We start from the raw sequence: 14,899 nt of genomic DNA, 5'->3' as shown, positions 1-14,899 counted from the left end.
GAGTTATTTGGGTGGTAACGATCTTCCAACATGAAGAGAAATGTGTACAACAACCTCCTCCATTTATAATGCTGGGCATGTCGTCTGTGAAATTTTTGAGATACACTCTTCAGTGCATGAGAGTTTAATGCAAAAGGGTGTAGTGGTTTTGGTATAAATCTCAGAAGCAAAGCAAAAAAAAAAAAAAAAACAAACAAAAAAACAAACAAACAAAAAAAACCCCACAAGCAAATACTCAAAGTGATATGCAAGAGAATATGATTTCTTCAAATCCTTCTTTAGAAACCGCACAGATTGGAATCTTGCTTTGGGGAACACCTCCATTCTTATCTGGAATAGAATTTGATGTGAGAGTGGATTGAATTTCCTGTGGTAGCTACTTTCCACAAAGGCAAAGGCAAAGGACTATTTCTTGGAGTTACTGGTACACGGTGATACTCTCCCATGTCTCCCTGAATCAATGCTGTTTACCCCCACCCCTACCCCCACCCTCTGCTCCATACTCATCTTGGCTTTTGAAAATTCTCACTGCCTTAATCACCCACTCTTTAGTGCATCATTTTCTCTTCCTCTTGTTATGACCTTAAGTGTAAGTATACATTACATCACTGTAAACCATGAAGTTTGATTTTCACTGAAAGCATTTATGCCTGGCTTTATCTGACCTAGGTTATTTCTAGATCCTAAAGCAGTAGTTCCTTGCTCTGTACTAGGATCTCAATTCCTAGGAATAGGAGTTTCCATGGGTGGGAGCTTTGCAGGAAAATCAGAGTCTCAGTGTTTGGTAATTTAATCATGGTAATCCTAGCAGATGCCCTGAGCTTGTTTCTCTGGATCTTCTCTAGACTCTGACCCTGCTGCCTTGGCTATTTGTGTGTTCTTCAGGCTCCATGTCTTGATTATAGACCCTTTTCCCCCCTACTTGAAAGACTCACTTGTAAACCCCAAACACTGTTCTGCCCAAATGATCTTGGACATACTAGGATTTTTAAGCCAGGATGTCCCCATACTTAATTTTCAAGGGGGATCATAGCTTTTAAATCAAAAGATATGGGATTTTAGTGGTCTCTAGTCATTGCTTTTGTTTAACATTATAGGGACTACTTAAATTCTTAATTACCAAACGGAGGCAACAATAAATATTGAATTTATTTTTGATGAGGGACTAACTTTGATTTCCTTCCTTCCTCCCTCCCTCCCTCCCTCCCTCCCTCCCTCTCTCTCTCTTTCTTTCTTTCTTTCTTTCTTTCTTTTATTCTTCCCTAACTCCCAAACATCTCTCCCTAAACATGAGTCCTTCTGAGAGGTATATTAAGTGGACTGGTCATATTCCCAGGGAAGAGTTTGACCCTCTAGGTAGCATATGTGGAGGTGGTTAACATGTGTTGACATACAGCTGGCTTTAGTGGCCTTCTCCAATGCTTTCCTTTTAGCTTTCTGTTTATGCTCCGGAATCACCCATTCTCTGTGCTAATCAGTGGGTCTACTCTTTGTCTTGGTACGTGGTAGCTACTAGACCTGATTGTCACCTGGTATGTAGGTCATGAGCCTCTACCTTCTCCAATTAGTTTTAATACTGCACCTTGTATTTGGCTGCTGGGCACGTTAGTCAGCTGGAGTTCTGTTGGTGTGACAAATGCCTGAGAAAAACAATTTAAAAGGAGAAAGGATTTATTCTGCCTCACAGTTTCAGAGGTTTAAGAGCAAGGGCAGCCAACTTTTGATTTGAACCTTGAAGAAGCAGAAATTCATGGTGGAAAGGTGTGACAGAGTGAAGCTGCTCACCTTGTGGAGGCCACAAGCCAAAAGGGTAGGCAGAAAGGGGCCAAGGATACAGGATACTGTCTAGGACATCTAGTATGGCTTTCATGATCAAATGAGAAGAAAACGTTAAGACTCCAACAGGAAGTGAATGAGTTTATTAGTTAAGCTACCTGTGAGAGATTGGATGCATTAGCATGGAACCCGAGCCTCATTACATGAGTTCTTTGTTCATTACTTCCCGTTTAAACTACAGCAAATACCAAAATAGGAGTGTGGTGTTTTGCTTTTAACTTTTTATTTTTTTATTATTTTTTTCCATTTTTTATTAGGTATTTAGCTCATTTACATTCCCAATGCTATACCAAAAATCCCCCATACCCACCCACCCCCACTCCCCTATCCATCCACTCCCCCTTTTTGGCCCTGGCGTTCCCCTGTACTGGGGCATATAAAGTTTGCGTGTCCAATGGGCCTCTCTTTCCAGTGATGGCTGACTAGGCCATCTTTTGATACATATGTAGCTAGAGTCAAGAGCTCCGGGGTACTGGTTAGTTCATAATGTTGTTCCACCTATAGGGTTGCAGATCCCTTTAGCTCCTTGGGTACTTTCTCTAGCTCCTCCATTAACTTTTTATTTTTAAAAACTTTTATTTTCATTTTTTTTTTCTTGTGGAACCTTAACTTTCTTCATCAGGTCTTAGGGTAAACTTTACAACACACAAACACACACTCCCACACACACAGAGATAGACACATACACACAGCAGAGAGAGAGAGAGTCAGTTTCTGATTTAAAAAATCTATCAGTGTTTCAGTGTTTGTATTGTCTTTTTTTTTAAAGATTTATTTATTTTTTATTTATAAGAGTACACTGCAGCTGTCTTCAGACACACCAGAAGAGGGCAGCATTGGATCCCATTACAGATGGTTATGAGCCACCATGTGGTTGCTGGGAATTGAACTCAGGACCTCTGGCAGAGCAGACAGTACTCTTATCTGTTGAGCCATCTCTCCAGCCCTTGATGGAACCAATTATGTAAGTAAGGCTGGCCTTGAACTCCTGAACCTCCAGCTTTTAACTCCCAAGTGCTGGGATCACAGAGGTTAGAAATTCAAGACCTTAATGTTTAATTTTTCCAAGTTTTTGTTCCTTTTGTGAATGTTTACAAAGGGGATATACACACACACACACACACACACACACACACACACACACACACACACACATATATATATATATATATATATATATATATATATATATATATATATATATATCCCACATGAATGCTTAATGAATGGTAGTGTTGCTCTGTATAATCTAGCTTTGTACAACCATAAAGCAATGGCATCAGAATTGCCTGAGAGCATAAAAGAAAGTCAGACTGCTGCATCTCAGAACCACCACTCATCATTTTAGTAGGATTTCTAGATAGAGGCTAGGCACAGAGCTATCTGAAACTACAACGTTCCCTTATCCAGCGTGCTGCTTACCCTGTGTGCTGCCTGTGGTCTGTATCCTCCTGGGAGAAAAGGTGTCTTATCACAGGTGAAATGCTCTCCAGTGACTGAGGTTATAGGTTTAAAGTTGGGGTTTTTTCCCCCCTACAGGAAATGTGTATTAACATACATCGCAAAAACAGATACAGAAGAGCCCATTTGAGTGTGCTCTGAGGCAGGGTGGGACAGACCCAGAGTGCAGAGGGCTTGTCTTCCTAACGCAGCTAGCTCATGATGAATGTCTCTCCAGGGGACCCTTTGCTTCCATGAGGGAAAATAGATAATTAAACTTATAGATCGTCCCTTCCCTCGATTGAAACATGTGTGAGCTCTGAGGGCCGGAAGCTCGATTAAACTTCCTCATGATCTGGGCTCATCCGAGTGAGTGGGGTCACGGATTTCTGTTCCTTTTCATAGTCACTAGACTTGGGCAGAATCAAATCAATGATGTAACATTCCTGACTCTTTCACTTACGTTTCGTGTTGCTTAAATGTGACCTCATAGTTGTGGTTTGTTTTCTGTTCTCTTTATCTTTTTGTTTGTTTGTTTGCTTGTTTTTGTCTTTTCAGGTTTGACAATCAACATGGGCTTTTAGCGCTAGGGACCTGAATTCACCACTTTAATGACAAATTCTCTGCTGCCTGCTTTCCCAACTGTCAAGTGGAGATAGCAGCATTCACTGCATGGGGTGACAGTTAAGATTAAACACATTTTAAGATATTGCAACGGCAGAAAATCTCTAATGTGTTCCCCCCCACCTTTGTTACCCGCCCCCCTTTGCCTCCCCCATTTACCCTGCTGAGGTCATGCTTGAAAATCAGTATTCATCACTAGCGCCCCCTACTGCCCCATTGCAAGTAATTCCTCCAGGTCGGCCAAGTCAGTCCAGTGGTCACTGCTGTGTAAACACTCTGAGGTGAACCTCAGCGGGAGAATAAATCACCTCTTATGCCATAATCTCTTCAGGTGAGGACTTGGGTCATTGCAAGAGGCCTAACAAATCATTAATGTAATGTTAGACTAATGGATTCCATAAGGAAAATGAGATGCAGAAGTTTCTTGAGCGCTGGGCAACTGGCTGCAGACAGAGAGTAGAGTCACTTTTGTTAAAAATGTATCGAATCAATACCTTTAAAGTTCATTTCTTTTACATTTTAGACAATTCTTATTTTAATCAGCAAAAAGGCAAGGAGATGTTATCAAGGGCAATTTTCAGGCTTGCCGATTTTCTAAACAGCCCACCTCCGTTTTTGGTTTCCCCCTCCCTCCTTTAGAAACACATTCAATTCTCTTCCAACGGTGTGAATTCATCTGGAAATCTATGGCAATCAATTAAGTAAATGAGAAAACAGAATGCTTGTAATTATGACAATCAAGCTATTTGAAACCCACCCTCTTTGGTCTGATACCCACACATCTTTAAGCAATATATTAATTAAACTGCGGGTAATTGTTATAATTAAAATCAAGCTTTATAATTTTTTAAAAAAATCACCCAGAGAGAGAGAGAGAGAGAGAGAGAGAGAGAGAGAGAGAGAGAGAGAGAGAGAGAGAGAGAGAGAGAGAGAGAGAGAAAGGAATTATTTTTAAAAATACAGGCAGCTGTTGGTTTTCAGCATTATTCATTATCATGACCAGATTGTCATTTCTCTGGCGACATGCGGAGACAATGCTAGAATGTTTGATCCATGTGATTCCCTCTTCATAATGTAGGGCTTTTGTGTCTAACACCTTTCATAGTGTTTCTCTGTCTAGTTCAAAGTTGGTAAGCTTCTCTGATAAAGGACCAAGGAATAAATATTTTAAACTTCACAGGTTAAGTCATGCAACTGTATATATATAGTCACTTAAAGCAAGACAAAGTAAAGTTGCTTTTTTGGATTGCTGAAGTTTAAAACATAATATAGCAATGGCTTATTTTTCAGGATGCATCTACTACTGGAAAAAATAGATTTCCCATTGCTGGAATAATAGATGACATAGGCTGAGTTCAGTGCAAGTGCCCACATGTTCATTGTGAAACCCTTCTTAGCTCACTGGAAGTGGGCTGGATGCAGTTCATAGGCTGTGGCATGACGGTCACTGCTCTTCTTTCCCTTAGATTGTGCCTTAGATTTAACATGAATGTCCCTCTGCAGGTGGAAGTTGTCGGCGTTTTCAACGAACACACTTAATTGGATAGTAAAACACTTCTCTGAAGCCAATGGGAAGCAGGCGAGAAACACATCTTCTAAACTCACAGATCTGGGCCCTCAATTTCAGCATGTGTCTGGGTCACCTACAGTTCTCAAATTAGATTACTGAGCTACACCTTCAAGTTTGTGGTACAGTAAAGAATCTGCATTTCTATTATGTCCACAAATGAATAGGATTGTTCTGATCTGGAACAATACTCTGAGAATATTGCTCTTTAAAAAGTCACATGGCATTCAAAACTGCATATTTTATGATATTTTTAAATTGTTTTCTCACATATTTCAGCTTATATATTGCCCTCGTGAAATTGGAGGAATAATGGGAGGAGAAGTTAAACCCAAATTTACATCTCCTTTAGAAAATGAAGACCTGTTTAGCTGGATCAAAATTAATAATAATATTAAAAATGCTTTAGTCTCTTAGCTCTTAGTCTCTTGCTAACAGTTAGCAAACAGGAGTGAGCATGTACTCACCTGTGCTACAGAATGGTGGGAGAACCTTTTCATTCATAAGTTAACTCTTAAACCATATGTGAATATTCCTAAGTAGATATATGGATACAGCACTAAATGAGATTTTTGCCTTAGATTTAATGTGCCCTGGTGTGCTAAGCAGGCTCTCAACAGAATGTCCCTCTGTGGGTGGAATTTGTTGAGGTTTTCAACACACACACTTAATTGGATAGTAAAACACTTCTCTGAAGCCAATGAGAAGCAGGCGAGAAGCACATTTCCTAAACCCAGAGGTCATCCATAGCTTATTTATTGGACCAAAAGCTCTCTAAACATACAGCTAATTTGCTTCATGCTCTTATGAACAAGCTCTGAGTTGTTTAAAGCATTGTTTATGTTGAAATTGTTAGGAAGATTATAGTGGGTGGGCATAAACAATCACATCTCCCCAAAGAGAGCCATTCGAAAGAAGCAGAAAAACGGGCTGAGTTCTTCTTCTGTTTATTTGTCCCAGGTGTTTTTAAAAAAAAAAAATCAGTCTTATGAAACCATGATCTTCCTCTTGACAGATGGGCCTGTACAATTGCATCGTGCTTTCAACCAACATTTTACATTTCAAGACGAAGGGAAAGAGGATGAATGAAAAGACAGTGTCGTCTATTCGTCACATGTTGTAACACCGATACAAAAAAATAGTATTCTGATTAGCAGCTTGATTGGCAACCCTTGTAACCCTAAATAGTACTACAAACCCAAAGAGTGCACTTTAACACACAGTTACTTTTGGCAAAACCATATGTACAATTTTGAGCAAATAAATACATAAATACAATCAGTCATATATAACAATATACCTAAATGTCAATTATCATCAAGCGTCTCCAGTGAATTTCGTCTTTCATTCACAAGTTACCTGTGGCTTATAAAAAGTATCTTCCCCTTTACAGAAATGATACAATCAATTCCCCGCTTTGAACGCACATATTAGGAAAGGTAGAAAATGAATTCCACACACTGTACATAAATATCCCATTGTCTTTTGTTAGAAGAAATTTGATTGAAAAACTCCTTCTGTGACTTCTCTGTAAAGAGTTTGTTTCCCCTCCATTTCTTATCACACAAGGGGTTTTGCCCTTCCATATTTAATTCAAATCAAAAAATGATCTTCATGTTTTGAATCTGGTTATTTAAAAGTACATTGTTGTAGATTGAAACTGCTCCAAGGGGGTCACAAAGCCACATAAATGAGGCACCAAAGAGAAAGCATCTTTTCCTCTAAGAAATACAAGAAGAAACTTTAAAGGTTAGGTGCTGACGTTATACAGTACATAATGGAGAAATAATGGGGAACCAGACAGTACTTAGAAAAATTCTTTGAGTGACTTCTGGCACAGTAGGGCTGACATTATTTTAACTGTATTATTGCAGTGCTGAGGACTGAACCCAAAGCCCTTTGCATGCTAGGCAAGTGCTTTACCACTGAGTGAAAACCCCCAGCCCCAGAATACTGCCATTATTATGAAATATTGTTCTTAAACAAATGTTATAAATGGCTTAATAAATAACCATGACAATAATTTGACCAGCTTCTTGTCATAGAATTAACAAAAGTAGAAAATTAGAGCTTTTCCTTGACAAATTAACCATTTTTTTTCTTTTTGAACATCCAAAAAAAAAAAAAAAAACCCAAAGAGCGAACAAACATGCTTAAGGCTATTGAGATACTGGACAAATGGCCTTGCCTCGTCAAGTTCCATGCAGAGGAAAATGTTACATATCAAGCAGGTTCTAGCCGTACATACAATTGAGGTGACAAGAAAAGCGCCTTTAAAATATGTACATGAACTCTTGGATGTCTATTTACATGTTTGTCATACGGGCATTATGTAGCATAAAAAAAGTTAAGAAACAGTCCTTTAAGACAAGTGATTTTCTGGTTGATTTTTTTTGCTCCTTTTCAAGATTAGGGCTCTATACATACTTCGCACACACATATAAAGCAATTCATAGATGTACAGATGTGGTTATTATAGTGTGTGATTTTGGACATGGAAAGTGGCTGGGCTGAGCATGGACGAGATGCAAGGCCAGGGCAGGAGACAGAGACTGCATTCAGCTTTGCTGCTGCGAGGCCAAAGAGGCCCGAGGGTGGGAGGCTAGCCAGCCATTGGAGCTCATAGGGTTTGAGGCTAGATGGTGGGACGGTGGCTCACCTTGTCTTGCTTCATCTTCTCCCAGGTCACTTGACACCATCATATTAAAGGATGGGAAGCCCTATATTAGTCAGTACTTTGGGGATGATAAAATATAAGTGTTTCCTAGCAAGGGATTACGTGATCATGGGACTCCGTTTACTCCTTTGACTCCCCATTACTATCAGCTTCTATGGGGGTTTTGCAGAGGTCAAGGTGCAAAGAAAATAGCTCAAATGAGCAACTTTTCCAGCTTTCTTTGCATCACGACAAGGAGTGGTGCATCAACGGTAGATGTGCCACTGTGGAGATTTGCTGAGTGCTTATTCGTCCTCTGAGGGAGTAGATTAGCCCTACTTGTTCTAAAGAGTTTTAAGAATACGGGGCAAATGTTTCCTACGATTTAAGTTGTGTTTTGCAAGACCTATGCAAAGCTCCTCCCCAAAGCAAAATAGATTTTTTTTTTTTTGCTTTAAACATCTTGGGATGCCAAGGCAACACACTGAAGTGAAAAATTCTTCACCAAAATGAGAGAGTGTGGGGGAGAAACTGAAGCTTCCCCAATCAACTAACTTATAGCCAAGGAAACATCAAGTCTTGGAAGAATTAGGTACGCTGATAGTTCACAGTCAATCTTTATTTTGGTAAATTGTTATATTAGGATGATGCTGCCACAATGGATAACCATCTTTATCATTACTGTAAATCATTTTAGCATTTAGCATCATGCATGATACATGGCATTATGTAGCACCTCTTAAACTAAAAGATCTCAAAATACTTATTAGCAAATGTGATTTGCTCTCACAGTACCTGTGAGGTAGATTTTTCTTTTTAGCCATTTTACAAGTGAGCATACAGATGCACATCAAAAATGAGATGCCTGTTCAAATGGTCCATATAAATTTGTGGCATCAATGGGATCCCAACTTGGCTTCCCTAGTCTTCCTTCCCACGGATCTCAGCCACAGATTCCCCAGAACACCTCAAAGCCCTTTTGCTACTAAACATATGTGAATGCTTTAGACGCTAAGAGAGCATTTCTTCTACTGGTAGCAGGGGCACATCTTTTAATAAGGTTGGTACTCCTTAAAGATGTTCTCATGTGCTTTGCAAATGTGTGAAAGGGGCATTGTACACTATTGCCAAGCTTATGTTAATTAGAATGGACACCTAGATTTGCATTTTATCAATTGTTATGCATTATTTCTGGGCCTCCTACCAACGTGTTTTCTACACATGGAGACATATGCCTGACTGATCCAAAAACCATAAAATGCACTTAAAGGCATTTATGGAAGGAAGTAGGTGAGGGTACTACATTTGGAGTCTCCTTGGTGGCATCATATAATATTTGTTCTGGGGAAAAAAAAAACGTTTACTTGTTTACTTAAAGTAGCATTTCTATGTACAACCCACCTGCTGACCAGATTTAATTCTTGTGAATCTATGCCGAAATGTTTTCTATACATACAGGATAACTGATCCTCAAGTGTACATTCCCATCTTTTTCGTCATTGATGCCCTACTCTAGGGATAAAATCAATTATTGGTAGAATCTCAAATTCTATACACATTTTATGGCAACGTATGTAAAAATGTTACATGACAACAGCACACAGCATTAATGATAACATCTAGTGTGTGTTCCTGACTGCGGATCTTTTCTGACTTGGTTTGATTTTTTTATTTTCAAAGAAAGAATTACTATTTACGTTTGCAGAGATGCTATGAGGGCATTACTGTGAGTTTCTATCTCCTGGCCCAGATCTTTATCTCAGATGCACAGTGCACCAATCCTGGCAGTTATTTAGAGTCACTTTTTGATATAAATGGCAATGTCTTAGGACCTGAGAATGAAATCCGGCCCTCTAACTCTCTCACCATTTCTATGGCCGAGCCCAATACATGTAAAATACTGATCCGAGAAAGAACTAGGAACAGAAAGCAAAACATTTACAAACCCCTGGCCAGTTCATGTTCCCTTGGTGACACCTGTAAATACCAACATCTTAGTCCCCATTTCTTAGAAAAGAAAGTTATTTACATTAATAGAAGTCCTAACATCTCAGATGCTTCTTGCTTGACATGTCATTCCAGATTCTGTGCATTTCTTCTGGAGAGATCTGGTGGACAGTGATGACGCGGCGGTACCGACACAAACTGTAGGCCATTTTCCAGTGATTGAAGCCACTATTCTGGAAAGGATGGATGCCAAGCTTTCGAAGACACAGTCCCACGTACACATCTTCAAGATGAAGCAGCCTGGTGTGGAGCGAGGTCTTGTAAATGAGTTCAGCCACATCAGCGGAAAAGATATAGCCAGTCCCTGAACAGAACGGTGGGTAGTTGCTGTCAGGGTACAAATCTCTAGGCATATACCACTTACTGCGGACATCCCTGATTGGCCCGCCGTTGATGACGTAACCAGTGAAATACCTTCTTCTTGGCTTGGTAGAGGGTTTCAGGAGTTTATAAATAAGGTTGTCCATGTTCACAAAAATGTCACTGTCGGTTTTCATGACGTACTTGGCTTTTGAACAGAAAGTGGCAACCCATCTCATCCCCATTAAGGTTTTGAGGGTGAGATTGTGGTAGGAGTCAATGAAGTCCTCCACGATGATGTCATGGAAGATCTGGCTCTCTTGCTCCACCATCTGGTTCAGAACAGGATCAGCATTTTTGCCCAGGAGGAAAAGTGTGGCTATCTTGATCCCTTTGAAGTTGTTTTCATCCCCCCATGTCTCCCGGATTGCCTGGCGGGCATCAAATTCCTTGTGTGTGGTGCTAATGAGGATCACGAGAAAAGGAATGTTTTTCTCGCACTTGTTGGGCTCATTTATCAGAAATTCAAAAGAATGTGGGTTTATAGGTCGAGTTCTTATGTTGCCAAAGGTGAAGTTTTTCCTGGCAACTGTTAGGTGACTGAACGGCTTGGAGCCAGTGTAGGATGAAGTAGGTCTGGTTATGCTCAAGTACCAGAGAGCGCTGGCCCAGCACACAACGGTCAATACATAGAGGCAGGAGACCTTTGAAGCCATTGTCTTGAGAACACGTCTAATCCAAATGCTGAAGAACACGTCTTTTGGGCACTAGTTTCTTGTCCTTTTGCAAAGGCAGCATAGTATTCGTCAATCTAAAATTCCTGCCAGAGAGGAGTTGGTTTGGTGGGTGTCCACAGACCTCACTTGTGTTGTTGCATCATGGAATTCACTTTACTTTCTTCCAAACCTGCTGGAAGCTCCATGCCTCAGAAATCTTCCCCAGAACTCTGCAAAATCAATAAAGTACAGTTTTATTCATGTTTACCTAGCCATTTTCATATTCTTGAATAAACACAGTAAGGGTGTAAGAATTGCCAGCAATGACTAAAGTAAGCACGGTCATTCATCTTCAGAAGCCCCGGAAATAACCTCCTAGCTTCTCCTCTCCCATGAACAGAAATTGTTTATGTGTATTGATATTCAATACATGAATACATTGACCACGAGCACTGGTGACTGGAGTAAAGCTAACATCAGTAATTTTCCACAAAGGGTCTGCTTCTTTACAAAAGGCTATTTTTTTTTGCAGTTAGGCACAATTTTTGCTCTTAAATCTTTCAGACAAGCTCACATACAATTCAGATTGCTTTCATTTTTCTGACTTTGAGCTTTTAATTGTTTGATTAAAAAAATTAACCTTTGGGCTGGTGAGATGGCTCAGCGGGTAAGAGCACCAACTGCTCTTTTGAAGGTCCTGAGTTCAATTCCCAGCAACCACATGGTAGCTCACAATCACTAATAGTGAGATCTGACACCCTCTACTGACACGTCTGAAGACAGCTACAGTGTACTTATGTATAATAATAAATAAATCTTTGGGCCAGAGTGGGCCTGAGCAGAGTGAGTGGGGTTGACCAGGGCAAGCAGAGTCCCTAAAAATTCAATTTCCAACAAGCACATGAAGGCTCACAACCATCTGTAAAGCTACAGTGTACTCACATACATAAAATAAATACATATCTAAATCTTTAAAAAATTTGACCTTTAACATTTCTTAGTTTTCTCCAATTCTCCATTTGAGACTGTGTTGATAACTGCCCACAAACTTTTTCTAATACCTTGCTTTCTTAGGAAGACTTGCTGCCTGTTCCTGATTTGGCAGTGGGCACAGCTCTTACCATGCAATTCTGCTTTCTTCAAGGCTTTGGAAAATAGACTTATTCTTTGATGGCTGGGAATAAAGTACCTTCCAAAGACACCCATTTACTGAAAGTTTGGCCCTGGAAAGGTGGGACATAGCTGGAGGAAGGAGGTTCCAAAACCATAGCTTTGAGCATATACAGGATTCTGATCCCTTCGTTACTGCCTGCATCCTTTCTTCCATGAAGTGAATAGCATCCATGCCTGCATTTTCCCATGACCATGCTCATCTTTCTTACTGTTAAGTACCACTTAGAGATTTGTGGGCTTGGAGGACACTGAGTTAGACCCCTCCCTTATAGTCAACAGCTAAGAAAACAAAGACTGTGATTTTGAGACTCTAACAATTGGTCAGAAGACTGGTACCCGGATCATACCTCTCACTATGGGAGGAGACTTGCCTTGTTAAAGTACCTGGGGTCTTGCTAGTAGATAATTGTCTAAGCCTGGAGCTAGGAATCCTAAACTTTGTGCATATTGCACTTCAGAAGGCTTTCTGATAAGATTGCCTGCTCCTGTACGAACGAGCCAATCCAAGTGTTCTGCCCACTCTTTGAATGCCAATGACGGAGTTCTTCTGGTAGAGCTGCATGAGCTAAAGACTGTAGAAATGGTGTAAACTCTTCCTAAGATGTAGACGGATACTCTGGTCCCTCTGACCGTCATCTGCCACCTCTCTTCAGACCAGGCTTTGCTCTTCTGAGCAAACAAATTCTATACCTCCTCTATACTAGACTTACATGTCTTGTCTGAATTCTTTCAACTATGGTCTCAGGGATCCAAGAGGTGTCCAGACTGAGAAATAAGCCAAGAATTATGAAGCCAAACCTCTGACATTATCAACCAAAAGAAATCTTTCTTCTTTGTATGTTGTTTTCTGAAGTACACTGGTTACAGTTAATGTGAAACAAACCAAAACATGGAAACTACCAACTAACCACCCTAGTTATACTGATTTCAGAGTTGTTCCAAATGACATGGAATTCTCTGTTATCAATGACCCTATATATTTCTTTGAGGAAATTAGACTCTCCTTTTAATTTATTCATGAATTCATTTATTAACTTGTTTTGCTGAGTGACATGTCTATATACTTTGGAAGCGTATAATAAAAGCGACAGTTGAGCTTAAAGTTCAAAAATTCAATGAAGATGTTACAAAAACCAAACTGGCATTCAAATGAAGTTGTTGTTTGAAACAGTAATCCTTTCTAAAACTAGTATTGTTTTCTAGAGCTTATAAACAATATCCCAGTCAAAAACACCTGTCAAATTACAGTCCATTCATGTAAAAAATTATTTCCTCCTTCCTAGTTAGAGCAGAATTCAATAGTGCTGGAAAGCAAAGGTGGTAATACTAATTTCAACAAAGTCTCCTTCAGAGACAACTATGTGCTTGGCCTGTTTAGTTTTTGCCAAATTAGAAAACAGATATTCTTGTATAAGCTTAGAGCTAACCGTGAGATCAACAATAATTCATTTCTGTTACTGAATACTGAATTTTTGTTATTGAACTGAATAGTATAATGGGTTCAAACCACATAAATTTTGCATAATCAGGTCTCCATCCAGTAAGAACTCTGAAATATATACTCCAGTAGCCTCCTAGAGAACATTTCTGCTTTAGGGTGCACTAGAAGATGATAACGAGGTCAGGATGAATGGATTCAAGCAAATAAGGAAGTGTGATACTTTAGGGCAAGCAGTTCTCAACTTGTGGATCACAACCTTCAACGGTCACATATCATATATTCTGCATGTCAGATACTTACATTATGACTCATAACAGTAGAAAAATTACAGTTATGAAGTAGCAACAAAAGAACTTTATGGGTGGGAATCACCACAACATGAGGAACTATACTAAAGGGGTCACAGCATTAGGAAGGCTGAGGACCCTTGCTTTAGAGGTAAGAAGAGGAACTGAGGATAACTAGTAGTAGTAGAGAATGTGAGAAGGGACTTTCAGTTTGGGGTACACAAATACTGACTTCATGTTAATCACAGTGACTGGTGAATGAGAATCATGATGGTATTGGAAACCAAACTTGACCAAGATTTCATCGTGTATATCCCATTCGTTAAGAATATCTTTATCATCCCTTTGTTCTTAACCCTTATCCTACTAAACTGTGAGCCAACCATTACTAAGATGTCAGGGGACTCAGAAGCATCTTGGTAAGGAACCAGGTCATCTTCAGGGGGAATTAATCAAGCAATTAATGGAGGATTTCCTTAGTTATTTGATCTACGGTTTTACTATCCATTTTCTGTCCCTACAGAGTCAAATTACTAGCCCCCATTTCACAGCTGTCTTCATTCAAAATTCATCCATTCACTTGTGGGGTTTACTAACCGTGAATCTACCAATTAATCAAATACTTGAAACACTTTCTTCTCTCTCTCTCTCTTGTTCATTCATTCGTTCGTTCATTCATTCATTCATTCATTCTTTCTTCCTTCCTTCCTTTTTTTGTTTTGTTTGTTTGTTTGTTTGTTTGTTTTTTTGAGACAGGGTTTCTCTGTATAGCCCTGGCTGTCCTGGAACTCACTTTGTAGACCAGGCTGGCCTTGAACTCAGAAATCCACCTGCCTCTGCCTCCCTAGTGCT

At 39.7% G+C, this 14,899-nt stretch overlaps 1 protein-coding gene across 8 annotated transcripts in view; it reads right to left on the bottom strand.

Annotated features, from left to right (window-relative positions):
- Window positions 1–6,206: 6,206 nt before the first annotated feature.
- The window catches only part of B3galt1 (UDP-Gal:betaGlcNAc beta 1,3-galactosyltransferase, polypeptide 1), a 557,194-nt gene continuing 548,501 nt past the window's right edge, over window positions 6,207–14,899 (bottom strand). For 7 of the 8 annotated variants that reach the window (NM_001379329.1, NM_001379324.1, NM_001379325.1 and 4 more), the window contains one exon: window positions 6,399–11,376. In NM_001379329.1, the coding sequence (NP_001366258.1) occupies window positions 10,166–11,146 (981 nt within the window). In that variant the 5' untranslated portion in view covers window positions 11,147–11,376 and the 3' untranslated portion in view covers window positions 6,399–10,165. Of the gene's footprint in view, window positions 11,377–14,899 lie in introns of all 8 variants that reach the window. The other variant, NM_020283.4, reaches the window with a different exon arrangement.

This window comes from Mus musculus, chromosome 2 (assembly GCF_000001635.26).
Source record: "Mus musculus strain C57BL/6J chromosome 2, GRCm38.p6 C57BL/6J".
Taxonomy (NCBI): domain Eukaryota; kingdom Metazoa; phylum Chordata; class Mammalia; order Rodentia; family Muridae; genus Mus; species Mus musculus.
Note: the sequence above shows the minus strand (reverse complement) of the source record. Positions and strands in the feature narration are given on the sequence as shown.